General features: G+C 50.5%; 6 protein-coding genes across 6 annotated transcripts, besides 1 other annotated feature; all 6 read left to right on the plus strand.

Moving 5' to 3' along the window:
• Positions 1-15733: part of a sequence feature (sequence corresponds to BAC RPCI93-26E13) that runs on past both edges of the window.
• Positions 153-4412, plus strand: Tb927.8.5620 (ubiquitin carboxyl-terminal hydrolase, putative; the record flags this gene model as incomplete). Its single annotated transcript, XM_842299.1, has 1 exon — positions 153-4412. One exon carries the CDS (start codon positions 153-155, stop codon positions 4410-4412), a length of 4260 nt encoding a protein of 1419 aa, XP_847392.1.
• Tb927.8.5630 (dihydroorotase, putative) lies at positions 6367-7539 on the plus strand (the record flags this gene model as incomplete). Its single annotated transcript, XM_842300.1, has 1 exon — positions 6367-7539. One exon carries the CDS (start codon positions 6367-6369, stop codon positions 7537-7539), a length of 1173 nt encoding a protein of 390 aa, XP_847393.1.
• Tb927.8.5640 (hypothetical protein, conserved) lies at positions 8676-9677 on the plus strand (the record flags this gene model as incomplete). The annotated part of the gene is made up of 1 exon (XM_842301.1): positions 8676-9677. One exon carries the CDS (start codon positions 8676-8678, stop codon positions 9675-9677), a length of 1002 nt encoding a protein of 333 aa, XP_847394.1.
• On the plus strand, positions 10663-13407 carry Tb927.8.5650 (hypothetical protein, conserved; the record flags this gene model as incomplete). The annotated part of the gene is made up of 1 exon (XM_842302.1): positions 10663-13407. One exon carries the CDS (start codon positions 10663-10665, stop codon positions 13405-13407), a length of 2745 nt encoding a protein of 914 aa, XP_847395.1.
• Tb927.8.5660 (hypothetical protein, conserved) lies at positions 13740-14396 on the plus strand (the record flags this gene model as incomplete). Its single annotated transcript, XM_842303.1, has 1 exon — positions 13740-14396. The coding sequence occupies one exon, from the start codon at positions 13740-13742 to the stop codon at positions 14394-14396; it is 657 nt and encodes a 218-aa protein (XP_847396.1).
• Positions 14794-15318, plus strand: Tb927.8.5670 (hypothetical protein, conserved; the record flags this gene model as incomplete). Its single annotated transcript, XM_842304.1, has 1 exon — positions 14794-15318. The coding sequence occupies one exon, from the start codon at positions 14794-14796 to the stop codon at positions 15316-15318; it is 525 nt and encodes a 174-aa protein (XP_847397.1).

A 15733-nucleotide genomic window follows, 5' to 3' on the forward strand; every position in this document is an offset into this window, starting at 1 on the left:
CTGTTGCGTCTTCTCTTTCTTTGACAAAGTTCCCCAGAAGAACAACGACGATTCTTTACCTGTTTTAATTGGTTTCCCTCCCCCCTTTCTCTTTATCTTTTACCCGCCGTTCGACTTGAAGGGTGAGTCCACCTCTTTGTTGCGCACGAGGTATGCTTGATCTAGATAGCTGGGTGGATGAATTTCATGCCGGAAATGAACAGAAAGCGGTGAATCAAGACACCTGTAACGCCGCTGCGGGATCTTCACCCTCTCCGTTGAGTGTTGATGTCATCACGTTGGCATATCGTCTGCGTACACCCTGCTGTGTCCGACACACCTTACCGTCCGATTGTCCGGTGGGGTGCGTGGCGTCACCATGGTGTCTCGCTGGACTCAGCACCTTGTCAACAAATAACACTACACTACAAGATTTTGTAGCGGACCTTTTGGGTGATGATACGTCCCTTGCATCGTCGCATCAACCGCAGCTGCAACGGGGTGAACATGGGCCAAATGACGGTGATTCTCCTGCAGACACCTCCTCAGTAGACGTCTACAAATACCCTATTCGGAGAGGCATACGTGACTTGGGTAACACCTGTTATTTGAACGCTGTGCTGCAGATGCTCTTCCACATCCCTGCAGTACGGGATGAAGTGTTACGGGCGTCTGCTTCGTTCCCTGTCGCTGCCCACAACTCTGCAAAGAAGATTACGCCCCTTCTGGCATCAGGCTTAGGTGAGTTGTTCGCTGAGATGGCGTACAGTCGCGATGAGAGAGGTGTGGATGCCGAACGCTTTGCGACTTTCCTTTCCATCGATAAGGGGATCCAGCAGGATGCCCAAGAGTTCTTCGTGTTACTAATTAACTGGCTTCAGCGAGAGGTAGGAGATGCTGTAAGACACGTCTTTGAGGGCACCATTTTGCATGATCGAGAGTGCAGCAAGTGTGGTCGATCGTGTAAGCGAGCCGAGCCCTTCTCCTTCCTTTCGCTCCCGGTGAGGCAGAGCATCGAGGAGTCGCTGGAGGAGTTACTCCGCGTCCATGAAGTGCAAGGTTTTAAATGCGAGGAATGTGGTGCTGTAACGAGTGCATTTTCGCGTCTGCATATTCGAACGTTACCTGACGTTCTTGTGGTTCATTTTAACCGGTTTAGTTTCAGTCTGCAGGAGAAGAGGCGGGAAAAAATAACACGATCAGTTAGTTTTCCGATTGAGTGGGATCTTACACCGTACAAAGATAGGTGGAGGCAAGTGCAAAAGCAAACGGCGAGTAATAATAGTGGTGTCGCCGATTCTGTAGTAGAAGCCCGTTCGAACGCTGCACAGCTTTACAGGCTTGTCGGCGTTGTCAACCATCACGGTGAGGCTGCAGTGTGTGGACACTACACCTACCACGGGAAAATGGACGGCCACGGTGGATGGTATCAATTTGATAATGCAGTAGTGACGAGGCTACAGCGCTTTCATGGGACGCGGGCTTCGTCCAAAGAGGCCTATATGTTAGTGTACGAACGGCATGCGCATCCAACAAACAACCCATTGACTTCTGCTGAAGAAGACGTTGAGAGGGCGGGGTCACTGGACACAACTATCATCTTGCCCCCTCATCTGCAAAATCATATCGAACGCCTAAATCACGAAGTGGAGAAGGTCCGACAGGCTAGGCAGTTGCAGCGGTCGGTTGTGATGAATTTCCTGAAGCAGTGGAAAGATGTGGCCGATGATATCTTTTACCGCAGCGCGCGACGTAAGGGTCATCCAATAGCCGTTATGGAGGAGTGTGAAGATCTTACACAGTACGTAGCATTTCCCACTCGATGGATGAAGCTCTTCGGTCGCTGTTTCATTCCCTCTTATATTGATACAAATCGTTATTGTAGTTTCGAGAGAGGAATGAAGCGCCATCGCCGGAACTCGAGCAAATCGGCGGTTGAATTAAGTAATGAGTTGCCGGCGGCTGGTAGCGATAGCAAAGAAGTTGAAGACAATGCACCACTGGTGGCCGCGGAGATGGTTCTTGACACCACAAAAGGAGCGATGCCAGGGGACTGCGTTCTGATCAAGAGCATTTATAAGTCTACACTAACAGACTACTTGGAGGACGTGCGTTGCCCTCACGGAAAATTAGCACCATGGGGTCAGTACAAACTTCTGTCAGGAGCTTCGGCCAGGAGATTGAATAGTTTTCTCAACAGCGTACCCTCGTTGCTCACTTCTCTAACTACTGTTGGTGAGTTTACTCCCTTCAAGGGGTGGAAACTTAGTGAGTACATTTGCGAGGAATGCGTCAAACGCATGTCGAAGGAGGTCCAGCGGATAAAGACGTCATGGAATGAGGACATGGAGATTCAGACCGCTGTCACCCCTACGTCCAAGTTTGCTGAACGTGAAGACGCCGACGAGTTGGTATACGTGAGTGTGGAAGCGGTGGAACACTGGGAACAGATGCTAAAGGTGACTGAAAAGTATCGGTACATTGTGAAGCAACAGGGATTCACGGGTCTTGTAGTTGCGATGAAAGCAAGAAGCGAGGATGTGGACACCGAAGTGATACCACTGCCGTCTCCGTCGAAGCTTCTGTGTGAACACCAACTTCTTTCCTCAGTTGCGGCAGTTCGCGAGGTTCCAGCATCTGTTTGGCATCTCCTCAAGAAGCGTATCTTGCAACTGTTCTATGGTGACAGTGTCAGCGTCAAGCATACCCTCACCCCTTCAGTGAAGGCACATATGGAAATGTTACTTCCCTACCTCCCTGTCAGTCGCACAGGCAAGTGCCTGGAATGCATTCAAAACAAAATGAGGATGATGATGGAGCGCCACAGTGCTAAGATGGAAAAGTTAAACGAAGGAAAGCGTTTTTCTACGCTTGTAGAGGCTAGTCGGGTGATGGCACTTCCTTCTGTGGAGGTTCGTATTCGACATCCCAACACGCTCGTGTGGAAACGAGATATTAAGCGCTCGTATCGTCGCTGTTACCGCACGTGGGAAAGGGAGCAAGAGGACAAGATCACGGCAGTTGAAGCTCGAATTAAGAGTCTGAAGGAGGTGGGGGGACAACGGGAGAAAAAACAGAGGACCCTCCCCACGCCGCCTGTAAGGTGCGACAGAAAGCAGTCACAAGAACCGTCGGACAGTCAACAAGTCTGTGAAGTGACCTGTGAAAACTCCCAATCTATCCCTGATGTTATGGAAGTTCCCTCACCTTTGCAATCGGCCTGTGACGAACTCGCTGCACTCCGTGCAGCGACACCCCCAGATGTTTCCGCTGTGTATGGTTGTATCCCAACATGGTGGGTAGCGCGGTGGTACAAATGGTATACAAATGATGCCGATACGGGTGTTGGCCCACCACCTTGTGTCGACTATTCTGCGTTTTTTTGCCAACACGGAGGCACGGTGCTGCCACCGAGTTCACTCAACCCCACAGACGCCCATTGGAGCAAAACATTTACCCTTGGCCCTATTATACGGGCATGGAAAAGTTGGCTGAAGGATCCATCGGCGCTTGATGTCGTTGAAGAGAGTGGGTCGGTCCACTTCCCTCCAATCGTGCTAGTACCGCTAAAGGAGATGATTGCCGTGCTCGAAAGGTATGGGGGCGAGGGACAGCTACTACCGGAGGTAACTGACTCAAAGGATCTTGTCACCCGCTTGAACAATGGCAGAGTTGTGTTGTTTGTGGAGCGAAGGGGGGAGCGCATGCTTGACCCGCCGACATGTGAGATCTGCTCGACTGCTGTACTTGACGGGGTTACAGAGTTGTCTCGGGGCTTCATAGATGGCAGTTTACGGTTGCGTCTCCACCTTCGCCGCAGTAAGAGACAACACTACGATGCTAATGATGTGCTCTCTGGTGTTAGTTACAACATGACTGTGGGCAAACTGAAGGTTGAAATTTCTCAGCGAGTGCTTGAATATCACGGCTACATCCTACCTGTGAATGACATGAAATTGCTCCTCGGGCGAAAGCCGCTTGGACCCAATAGGATCTGCAAGGAGAACACATGTGCAAACAGCGATGGAAATGCTCCTGATGGCGCAGCTTCCCCTTCTGTAGCATCCGACGATCGCAATGAGGAGTCGACAACGGGAGCACTCTCCACGGTTGATGTGGACACATGTACGTTGTTTGAGTGCGGCCTTCGTGATGGCGATGAAGTAACAGTTGACGCCTCGAACACACCTTTAGAAAAGGTGCTAGTAAATGACAGCCTCTGTATTCGAGTGCCGGGGGCTCCAACATCCTCCTCAGAAACGCCAACTGCAGAAGACGTTGCGGCATTCGGAGCGACTCGACTGTACGGAGTGCTGGATAACGTACAAAACGGGCGCGAGAGGAAGGCTCCAGGGCAGAAGGCATGTGCAGTTTGCACTTACCTGAACGTTCGCGAAGCGGAGCGCTGTGAAATGTGTGAAGCGGCACTGTAGGAAAGAAGGGCCGATTTGAGTTCCGAGCTGGAAGCCGCAGCCGGTGTGCCTGCCGGAGGCGAAGTTTGTTCAAAATATACGTATATATGTTTGTGAAGCGTGACGTGTGTTAGTGGCTAAGGAGGGGCCTATATTCGAATGTTGGGCTTTCCCTCTCCCTCCCTCGTGTCCGCGTGTATGCGGAATGACAACTTCATTTTAATGCATGCGCCGTTTTCACTTACTTAATTCTGGCGGTGCCACACTCCCCGTCGTGCCACCGGTAGCCGGTGGGTTGTCTTCGTTTCGTTGGAAATCCCCTCTCTTCCCCTTTCACCTTTGTTGTTTTGTTTTTCTGCGCACATACCACTGCATTGCAGGACTCCTGTGTTTTCTCTTTTTCTGTTTTGTGGTTTTCCTACCCATATTAGCAGCTGGGGACGGTGGTGCTTACCGGGAGCGGTTGTGAGATATGCGAGCCCTGTACTTCAAAGCGAGCCGTTGCACCTGTAATACATTTGCTTGGGGGAGGTGGAGAAATTGTTTTCAGTTGCATATCATTTGAAGCGATCATAATGCTGTGTAGGGGATTGATGATCGGGATTGGTTAACGATCTGTACGTTTGTTGTACTTACCTTCTCTGCTTGTTGTGCTCCCTTCGTCAGATTTGTTTTTGCATTCGAATTGCTTTTCTTTTGTATCTTTTCCTTTCAGGGAGGAGGAGAGAACCTCTCTCACTTGGAGACCCAATACTTTGAATTTTAAAGGTATTGGGAACATAGAGTGGAAGCATGGGAAAATAGAGAGGCAAAGGGAAAAGGTATGGGAGAGTTGTTCGTTGTGAACGAGGATTTCCTGAAGGTGCGGCCTCTTCCCTTGTTGCTACTCAGTTCTTCACTTTACTTTATCGGCCTCATGCCTCGCTATTTCGGCTCGTGCTTTATTTTTTCTCTTTCCCAATCCATTATTTGTCAAAATATTTCCCATCATTACCCATCGGCAGCCTCACTACACACACACATATTTTTTTTTTTATAACCTCGTGCAAAAGGGAAGTGTGGGGCTGCCATGCTACGTGAGAGTTAATGGTGGTGAAAAAGGAAGGTAAGTTAGGCGGCGCGGAGGCGGGCTAATTTTTTTTTTTAATGATTTGAGGGGAGGAGCTCCTATTCCTTTTTGTTTTTTCTGTTATTGCTTCCTCTCCATAGAGAGAAGGGGGGTACATTTGCGTGTTTGTTACAATCGCGGTGCTTTGGGATGTGCCGCGGGAAGGCCACTGATTTACTGGATGGAAGAAGCGTTGCAGAATATGATGTTGCTTCCGTTGATTCCTTCATGGTGGCTTACTTCTTCGCCCCTTCATTCCTTCACAAGTTCTACATTTATATTAATGAGTTGATGTCTCTGGGCGAGTGCCGTCGGAATGTGCCTGTATTCTTCGTATAAACTTTTGTGGATGCAGTCGCATTGCAGAAAAGGGGCGCAAATTAAATAATCTTTGAGTAAGCAGGGTAAACAGCGAAGGATGAAATAATATGAAAGTTTTGGCTTAATGTGTTCCGCTGCCTCTTGGTGCGTCTTCGTTCCTCTCTGGAACGCTCACGGGATTGCAAGCCTGTGCTTGGCCTGTGAGCTGCATGAAGCATATCGAGGGCATTTGCGAAAACGGGAACCATATGAATCAGAAAAGAAATTTACTTCGGACTCTTCGGTCCGCGGCATGCCGCGGATGACCTAACAGTTGACAGTTTTCATGATGCGGCGCATCCCTGTCTATGATTTTCTCCTTTTCTTATACCTTCTTCTTAGGTGTTTCTAGTCCAAAAAAGTTCCGGTAGCATCTGACAAGGGAAGGCGAGGCAAGGGGGAAAAAAAGAAAAAGAAGCATCATTTATATACATTTTACTGCGTACAGTATCAATATCGGTAATAATAAAAGTAGTCTGTGGGGAATCTAAGAGCACATTATACATTATGGCGCGCGTTGAACTGCCCGCGTTGATCGACTGCCATGTGCACTTTCGCGAGCCTGGTCTTGAATACAAGGGCGATATGCAGAGCGAAGCCGCTGCCGCATACGCTGGTGGCATTAATGTAGTGTGTGATATGCCCAATACCCAGCCGCCTACGCAGACAATTGAAGCTTTCGCGGACAAGGTGCTACGCGCCAGTAGAGTGAAGTCACGATGTGACATGCGGTTCTTCTTTGGTGCTACGGCACACGAACATATAGAGCAACTGGAGTTGATGTGGACGCAACCGCAACACGCTGAGTTGCGGAGGCGTTGCGCAGGCCTCAAATTGTACTTGGACAATTCCACTGGTAACATGAAGAGCAGTGGAGAGGTCGTTGAGGCGGCGTTTGCACTGTGCGGAAGACTTGGAATTCCACTTGTAGCGCACTGTGAGCATGCCGAGCACAATGAGGCGGCTTCCGCGGCCCATGCGTACACGGGACCGGCTTCCCACTCCAGGCGGCGACCCGCCGAGTCGGAGGTTGCATCAATATCCCAAGCAATTGAGCTTGCGGGTCGCTATTCCACACAGTTACATATTGCACACTTGTCGACCGCCGGCGGTGTTGAGTGCTTGCGGCGGGCGCGGGCTGCGAGTGCTGCCGGCAAAAAAGGTGTTCCGCGTATTACAGCGGAGGTGACGCCGCACCACTTATTTCTAACGGAGGGTGACTATTGCGGTTGTGGAAGCCGGGTGAAGGTGAATCCGCCTGTGCGGCAGTGGAGCGACGTGGAGCAGCTGTGGGAGGCGGTGTTAGACGGAACGGTAGATTGTATCGCCACCGATCACGCGCCACACACGCTGCAAGACAAAAGTGATGAGTCGAACCCGCCGAGTGGAATGCCGTCTATTGAGCTGGTCGTGCCACTCCTGCTGACAGTGTGCGCCGGACGGTGGCCGCACCCAACAACATCCATGCCAAAGGCCTTGCAAGAGCGTAAGTTGACGGTGGATGACATTGTGCGGCTCATGCATACAAACCCAAATCGAATATTCGGTTTGGATGTGACGGAAGAGAAGAAGCGGACATTTGACACAAGTGTGGAATGGGTTGTAGAGGAATCACAGCTACATTCCAAGTGCAAGTGGTCACCGTATGCAAACTGGAAGCTTGTGGGGAAAGTAATGTGAATGCGCCTGATCGGTTCAGCAGGAGCAGGGAGGTTGTTGGTGAAGGGAACATATTTGTGTTAGGTGCATTTGTTTTTGAAGGAGAGGGCAAGGGCGATGTTTCATTTTGTTTTAGCATCTGAATGGAGAAGCTGAGCGTTGCGAAGGATTAACCCCTTTTCAGACAGACGTAAGCGCGCAGGCACGTGCTCACTTCGCGCTGAGATCGCTTTTGGTCGGCGAGGAGGACGATCGATTAAGTTTTTTTTTGTCATTTATTTAACTTTCTACCATCATGGGAAGCGCAACAAAAATGGGCGTTTAAGGAATGGTAAACCAGGAATGACTTAGTGCGAGCTGTGTATGTGGATACAACCAAGGTCCCACTGAATGTATTCTTGCCCGGGTTGCAAAATGAACACTTCCCGGTACCGTAGATGCCAGTGAACATCTTAGTGAACATTATTCCTTCAGTACATTTTGTGCGATAAGGGGCGCGGTGGTAGGCAGATGGCTGTGAGTTTGCTGTCACTCGTTATGACTGTGTATTGTGTTTTGGTACACAGCCACATTCAACCAGATGGTGAAACATTTAATGAGCGCTTTTCCTGCAGCGCCCGCACTGATTCGCATGTTAACACGGCGAAATAACGGTGAATGAAACGTTGCACCGGTTGTCAACTAAACAGTGGAGACTCGGAAAGGATAACTCAAATGGGGGGAGAAAAAGGTAGACACAGGGAGACGTGTCATTTTATTTTTCAAGTTTGGGAAGCAAACTGAATTACTGCCCGTGAAACAACGACTGAAATGTTGGGAATTCTTCACCACATGCAGGCGTATTAGGCACCCTCTACGCTTTATTTTTCAATTATGTTTAATGTTTTTTTTTTACAGCTGACATTTTGAATCACATGATGACGCGCGTACATATGTTTAATATTGGCGAGATGGTTCTGTATGTTGTGGCAATGTGCTGCCGGCGAATAAATTCATAACGTCTAGTTTTTATTTTCTCCCCATTCAATATGCACACAACCTTCAGAGAGTGTAGGTGCTGTAGACATTGACTGTACTACCTTACACTGAAGGAAAAAGGATATTCAACATCATCTTAGTTATTTAACATCAGCCCTCCTTATTACGTATCATTGCATATGCGTCGCTTCCCACCCGCCGTCGGCGTTAGCCTCCGGCAGCTTCGTCTGGTGGCCTCACCAGCTGTTGTCCGCAATGTTCCCCCTGTGAAGTCTTTTGCACCTTTCGGAGCAGCTGCAACAAACGAGGATGTCGCACGGGCATTCAACGTCCCACCGGCACTACTCGAGAACTCATGCAGACCCGCGGAATGCCTCTTCGCAAAGATGGATCTCGCCCGTTCCCGCTTTGCCCCTCTTATCGCTACAATCGGCTCCGAGGATGTGACAAAGATCGCAGCTGAGGTAAGGGTTGCAAAAATGGGGAAAAGCGTCTCTACATCAGCCGTGGCCCCTCCAAGCCGCACGATACCCCCTGTTGCTGGGGCAAAGGAGAAGTTTAAGACAAACGTGTGGAAGAGTGTTCGTGAGTTGGTGACGTTCTACGAAGAGGTGATGCTCCCGGTGCGTGTGAAGAACGAGGAGTTCAAGTTTCACGAGTTGAACAACTTTCATATCAAAGACGACCTTAAACGCGGTCTTTCCGCTTTCAAGCAGGACTATCTGGACAATCAGAAAGTGAAACTGGTAGAAGTGCAGAAGCAAATGGAGGCGTGCCAGAAGTTCATTAGGGATATCGGTGCCTCATCCTTTGACACGAACATTTTTAACGACATAGCAAACATCCTGCGCATTTGCGGTGAACGAAACCCCTATGCCCTCCGTCTGTCTCTCCAGGTTCTGGAGGATATGAGCCTTGTGGGTGTGCCCTTTGACGACATTACGACCAAAATACTCAACGCTGCTGTATTCAATGATGGGCCGTTGGATGATTCAGCTCTTCTCTTTACCTTACTGGAGTATCCTGAACGTGGAGAAGTTAGCGTTGCGACTAAACCCGTCGAGAAGATTGCGGACGAAACGCTGGAAGTTATCAGTCGGCGTCACCGCACGCCACTGGATAATGGAAAGTTACTGCGGCAGAGTGACACTCATCCATGCCTCCAACGATCACCTGAATAAGTGAATGTTCCGTTCGCTTCCGCACGTACATGTACCTGTTGAAAAGTGCTCTGACAGTGCGGTGGTCGATTGTATTTCGCATGACGTTATAATGGGAGAATACGTGGCGAATACATGAAAAAATATATATATATAACGGAGGAAGAAAAAAACGATGAAGAGAAAACGAGCATTTCAATTGACAGAATGCACGCTGAGTCAGCGGCCTTCGGGAACAGTATGCCCCCCATAGTCCATTGCACCTACTCAGAAAAAAAAACGCACAGACACCCAAAAGGGCACAAAAGCATTTTCCTCTACCTGCAGTAGTATCTCCCGAGGGTCGGGAGGAGGGAGCGGTTGGGTATGGTAGGAGAGACATTTTGCCGGTTTCCTTTTGTGTTCATTTAACTCTCTTGTCTTGCTTCCCATTAGGCTGGACCCACAATCCTGGTTCGTGTTATTTTATCGTACACACAGTAGCGGACTTACGGTGTATGTTGTTGGTGTGACGGAGAATCTGAGGAATCCGGCACGCGGGAAGAGATCAGGCATTTGCACGAATTCCTGTATTAGTAAAAGGAAAACGAAGGGAAGCGTGCAGCTGACGTGTGTCCTCTCCCCTGAATCGGAATATGTTCATTCCGAAACCTGTGTTATATAAGAAGTAGAAGGGGTTAACGAGTTATCATCATTCGTTTTGTGACTTTTTTTCATTATTTACACCATTCCGTCTTTAACTCATTTACCGAAGGCGTGGAGGATTTTTCGAAGGTGATTACTAGCGTTTTACCGCTACTGTTGATTGAGTGCGTTGCTCCCCCCCCCCCATGTTAGCGGAATACTTCACCAACCGCACAAATACGCTTTTCCTCCTTTTCTTCCCCTTTCAACTTTCGCGCATATGCAGGCTCTCTGCTGCTTTGCGGTTGGGAAATTCTGCTTGTAGTTGTACCGCAGCGCTAGCGTGTTGTACCGAGCCGTGTCTCTTGCCAGCGCGCGGTACATGGATTTTGTTTTCCCAGTATTTGTTCCAGCGAGCGACTGTGTGGTGGAAAAGACTGTTACGGAGAAAAAGTCACTTTGGGAACTTGTCATTGAGGCTTCATCCAACCGGACGTATTCCCGGACAACTGATGCCGATACCGTGTACTGCGCGCGCCCAGATGAAGGCGCGAATGCTTACGGTAAGCCCGAGGGCGACGATAGCGATTACGAGAAGGAGGCTTCCGCAGCCATCGCACCCACCTCCAGGAGTTCGTGGATCCCAACACCGTACATGACGAAAAATCTTCTTTCCTCGGGGTTCGTTTCTCAGTTTTGCACGCTAAATGCTATCGAGTGCTCGGCGAGAGTGCCACCGCCCCCGTGCCTGCGTTTGGAGGACTTACAACTACCGCCAGTGGCTCTGAAACGTCTGCGCGAGCAGTTGTTGCAGTCATTGCGCAAGAAGTTTCGTACGGGGAGTGTTGTTAAGTCGTTCCACACATCTCAAAAAACGGACGAACCAGACCTGCGAGAGCTGCGAGAAATCGTGCTTAATGGTGCTACGGGGGAGCAAGAAGGAAAGCAGTGTAGTGAAGAAGAAAGGGTTGAATGCATGGCTGCAGGCGGCGATGATGGGGAGGGGGAGGATAGGTTGGTCCTGACGGCATTGCAGCAGGTGACGTTAACATCGATGCTACTTGGCCACCACACGGTAAGCGTCGCACCACATGGAACGGGGAAGAAAACTGCGGGACTCATAGCGACGGCCGCCCTCACACTAGCAAGAGAATGTGATACACTGAAGGAATCTTTGAAAAAGGAGGAACAACAGCAAGAGGTTAAGGAGGAATCAGAAAAGAGTCAAACATTTCCCTCGTTGGCCCCACGGGCCATAGTACTTCTCAGCAGCTTCCGCGAGCTGCAACGGTGCAACCGATGGCTTCAGTATGTTTTCACTGCTGAGGCATTTGTACCTCTCACCTTCCGCCGCGGCACGGCCCAACTGGTGAAACTGCCCGTGCTGTTCGCACCTCCGCCCCGCAGGCCCGTTCGTGCCTTACTCGATCATCCCGTGCAGCCTCCATTGGACTTACTGCCACAACAACAACCCGTACCACAGGAACCAGAGGACCGTCAGGAGCCCCGGGTACTTGAAGAGGAGGCTCAGGAGAGACAGGAGAGTTTGCGTGAATCTGACCACCGAGGGCACAAGAGACTGCGTGAGCTCTCGGACGATTGTCACCACCGTCGGGGACACCGTTACCGCAGCCGTAGCCGAAGTCTAAGGCAGCGTCATCGCCACCACCACCGTCGGGACCGTCACCGCGGAAGCAGCAGGTCGGTAACGGGACGCGAGGTGGAGGGGCGAAAGCAGAGATATCGTGATTGTTCTGAGGACCGGAAGCGGAGGAGACGCAGCCACAGCGGAAGGGGAAGAAGGGAGAGATCTCGCCGCCGCTACCGCAGCAGAAGCCTAAGGTCAGACAGCCATGAGCGTAACGGAGGTCGTCGTGGCACACATAAGCGGGACCCACCCCGTCCCCACTCGTCTCACTCAAACGTGGCTGAGGGTACCCGGAAACCAAGTGACCAACAAAAAGGAGATGATGCACCTCACTCGGCAGCACCACCACTACCTTCTTCAACGCCACCAGAGCCGGCACAGCTGACGGTACGCCAGTCCGTTCTTGACGACGTGGAGGAAGTCCCGCATTGCTTACAGCAGCACGTGCCTATACTCCTCGCAACGCACCAGTCCTTTGCAGATGCGCTGCAGGAGGTGCGTGGGCAGGCTGAAATGCTGCCATTCGAGTGTATTCGTGTTGTGTGTATCAGTGATGCAGATCGCGTGGCGCAACCAAACTCCCAGGCTTCCCTCCTCCCTTCGTGGTGGGTTTCTTTCTCGAACGCCGTTGACGTAGATTGTCAGTTTATTGTTTCGGCTTCTCGCATGCTTGACGAAGTAGACACATGGCTGCGGGAGACAGTTCTTAATGATACGCCGAATGTGATAAATCGTTACCGCCAGCGGGATGATACCGTGTGGCTCGCCGTTCAACACATAATAGAGGTCGTACATGTAGATGAACCCACCGACTACAGGCAATCGAGGCAGTCTTATGAGGGTGTGGAAGGGGCCAAACTTGATCGGCTTGCCGACATCGTCACACGCCACTTTTCGCCGCCTCATGGCACTGGTGCTGCCGATGGTGCAGCAGGCAATGTAGCGGACGCTTCATCTCCACACCATGCATCGTCGGTGGTGGGACGCCTAATTGTCATGGTCTCTTCGAGGAAGGAACAGGAGGCGGTGTTTTCCCATTTGTTTTCTCTACTTCAATCACAGAGCGACCGGGTTCGTTGTACGTGTCAGTGGGAGGAATTCCAGCAAGGTAATGCTGATTTGCTTGTAGCATACGACTGGATGGTAACCATTGCCCACGACCACAGTGAGGGTGAAAGCAGGAGCCACTGCCCGGTTAGTGTGGTGGTAAACTATAGTTTTCCGCGCATGTTGTTGGCACCTGGGAAGGAAGAGTCTTTGCTGGAATGTCTTGTCATTCGGACGCGTAGCTTACTGTGCGGTTACGCGCCTGCTGGTGTTAATGATCACCCGAAAGACCAAAGGAGTGGTGTCTTTGGAAGAGAGGGGAATATCACTAGGATGCCCCTCAGTGTCTTAACGATTTTAACTGCGAGGCAGGTGCACGGGCGACTTGGCAGATTGCTACAGCAGCGCGCTCAAGCTCTAACGTCGGAGTGATAATGCAGAGTTGTGTGCTGAGGGGAAGAGAATCGCTGATTTTAGCACAGGGTTGAGCTGCCGGGTGTGGCTTGAGGTTGAGGTTGAAGTTGAGGTTGAGCAAGCAACGGCACGTCTCCGCCTGACGGACGCTGGTTGCGGCGTGCCAAAGTGGGTTCCGTTTGGGGCACATGACGCTGTTAGTGGCGCACAAGCGAAACAATAGGTAGTGAAGCATTGTACGCGTACTCCCAGGAGGTGGCTACCATGGCCGCATTTCTCATCTCATTTCATTTTTTCTCTTGGGTTTCACACATATACTCGCATACACGTACCACTATGAAGAAATAGGCATGATATCGCCCAGTACATTGCTGAGGTCAGCCAGTTCGCGAGGGCCTTTCCTTGCAGCGTTGAGGCGACTCTTCTCGCAGTATCCACGAAACGGTGGCGAGTTTTTAGGCAACCTGCTCGTCGGCCACAACGTCTTTATAGCTGACCAACCACGTAAGTATGATGTTTGTCACGCACGGCATTTCTCCCTACTGGAGTCACTTAATATAGTGCCACTATTCACGCTGACGGTGGTTCACTATTTTTCCACGTTTCTTCTGTTTCCCAGCCGCCGAAATATGATCCCAGTGCTCATGACAGAACTCACCAACAAATCTAAGATGGAGCAGGAGTGGCTTGAGGCACTGGCCGCTAAATCGCCTGCCGACGCCGTGGCGTGGCGCGCGGCCATGCTGCTTTCCCACCTCGTTCTGTTCCCAATGTTTCTGATCCTCTCCGCGATTGCACCACAGTTGGTGCACGCAACATTGGAGCGAACCAACGAAATTTTATATCAGAAGTACGCTTCTATCTCTACTGGAGCGCCAACCTTCGTGAAGAAATGCATGGAGGATGCCCGAGACGCATCGACCTACCACAGCATGCAGTTGAACATTTCCACCGACTACGTGGCTGCTTTGATTATTGTGGTGCTGGTGTTATACTTGAACTCCTGAAGGTAGTGAGGGAAGTTTTTTTTTTAACGACGCGGAAGCACCGGCACGGCAAACATGACAAATCTAACGTGCGTCCATCTTCTGTGCACTTTAAAAAAATTTTTTTGACGCTAAAGCAGTATTTGTTAGTTGGTGGAGTCATTTTTGTTTCCTCTGTCTTTTTGCTGTTGTATTGTTACTGGAATCACTGCTCTGACACGCCGGAGCAGGAACCACTGGAAATTGTTAGTTAGCCAAAAAAAAAAACGGGAACCCCGCGGAGGCACCGCGTGGAGCAAATTGGCACAGCGTAAGGACAACTGTAGTTTTCCCCCGTATATTATTGGGGCAGAAGGAGTAGAGTACGTTTGCAAACAGGAGATCTTGTACAAGCAGTTGTAGTGACAGTGTTGCAAAGATGGTAGAGAAGAAGCAAGCAAAGAAACAGCGGATCCGCATGACAAACAAGGCGGTCGAGGGGCTGCGCTTCTCAACGGTGCGTATGCCTGCCAAGAGTGAAGTGCAAAAACAACAGACAGACATCAGCCGCCTCATCAGCGACCACGAAGATAAAAGAAGTGGTGACAGCACTCGTGAAAATGGGGAAGAAGGGGCGAGGGGGCGAAGTAGCGGCAACGGGAGGACCCGACAGGTGGGTAGTGCGGCGTTTGACCCCATTCCAAACGATCCCATGTTTTTTATTGTCGAAAAGTCCAAATACTGGCCGCCCCCTTCCCTGGAGGACTTACACAAGTCCGTTGGGGTTGAAATGTCGGGTGACGGTTTTGACCCATACGACCGCCGCGAGGACGACGAGCAGGCGCGGCAAGCGCGGACAAAAATTGTGCGGGGTGAACTGAACCACCCTCGTGGGAAACCACGGAAAAACACGCTCGTTAAATTGGAGAGCAGTAGCGGTAGTGACACAGACAGTGACAAGTGAGTATGTTGGTGGCAGAAACTATACCAGTGGAATCATGAGATCGTGGGGTTGAGACTATGATCAACGGCGGCACTGCAGAGAACGCACGTGCGGCCGAAGGGGATCTAAATATGCATCATTTTGCTCACTTGTTTCCATTTCTCACCATACCCCTCTCAGAGGGGAACTACTCATTTTGCAAATCGGTTAATATTAAAGGACCTAACGTTTTTGAAGGGGGTTGCGCGTAACACCATCATGCCATGCTCGGAGATATTCATTTTCTGTGGTCTTTCCAGTGATGACCAATGTTCTTATCTTTCCCACTTTTTTTGAAGGTGCACCGGAGGTGTATATGTTTGTGGGGGGGGGGATGACATTGGTGACTGTGCTGAGTACGCACGTATGCGATACCTCCCATTTCACTACTTCACGT

The sequence above is a fragment of the Trypanosoma brucei genome, chromosome 8, assembly GCF_000002445.2.
Source record: "Trypanosoma brucei brucei TREU927 chromosome 8, complete sequence".
In the NCBI taxonomy this organism is placed as follows: domain Eukaryota; phylum Euglenozoa; class Kinetoplastea; order Trypanosomatida; family Trypanosomatidae; genus Trypanosoma; species Trypanosoma brucei.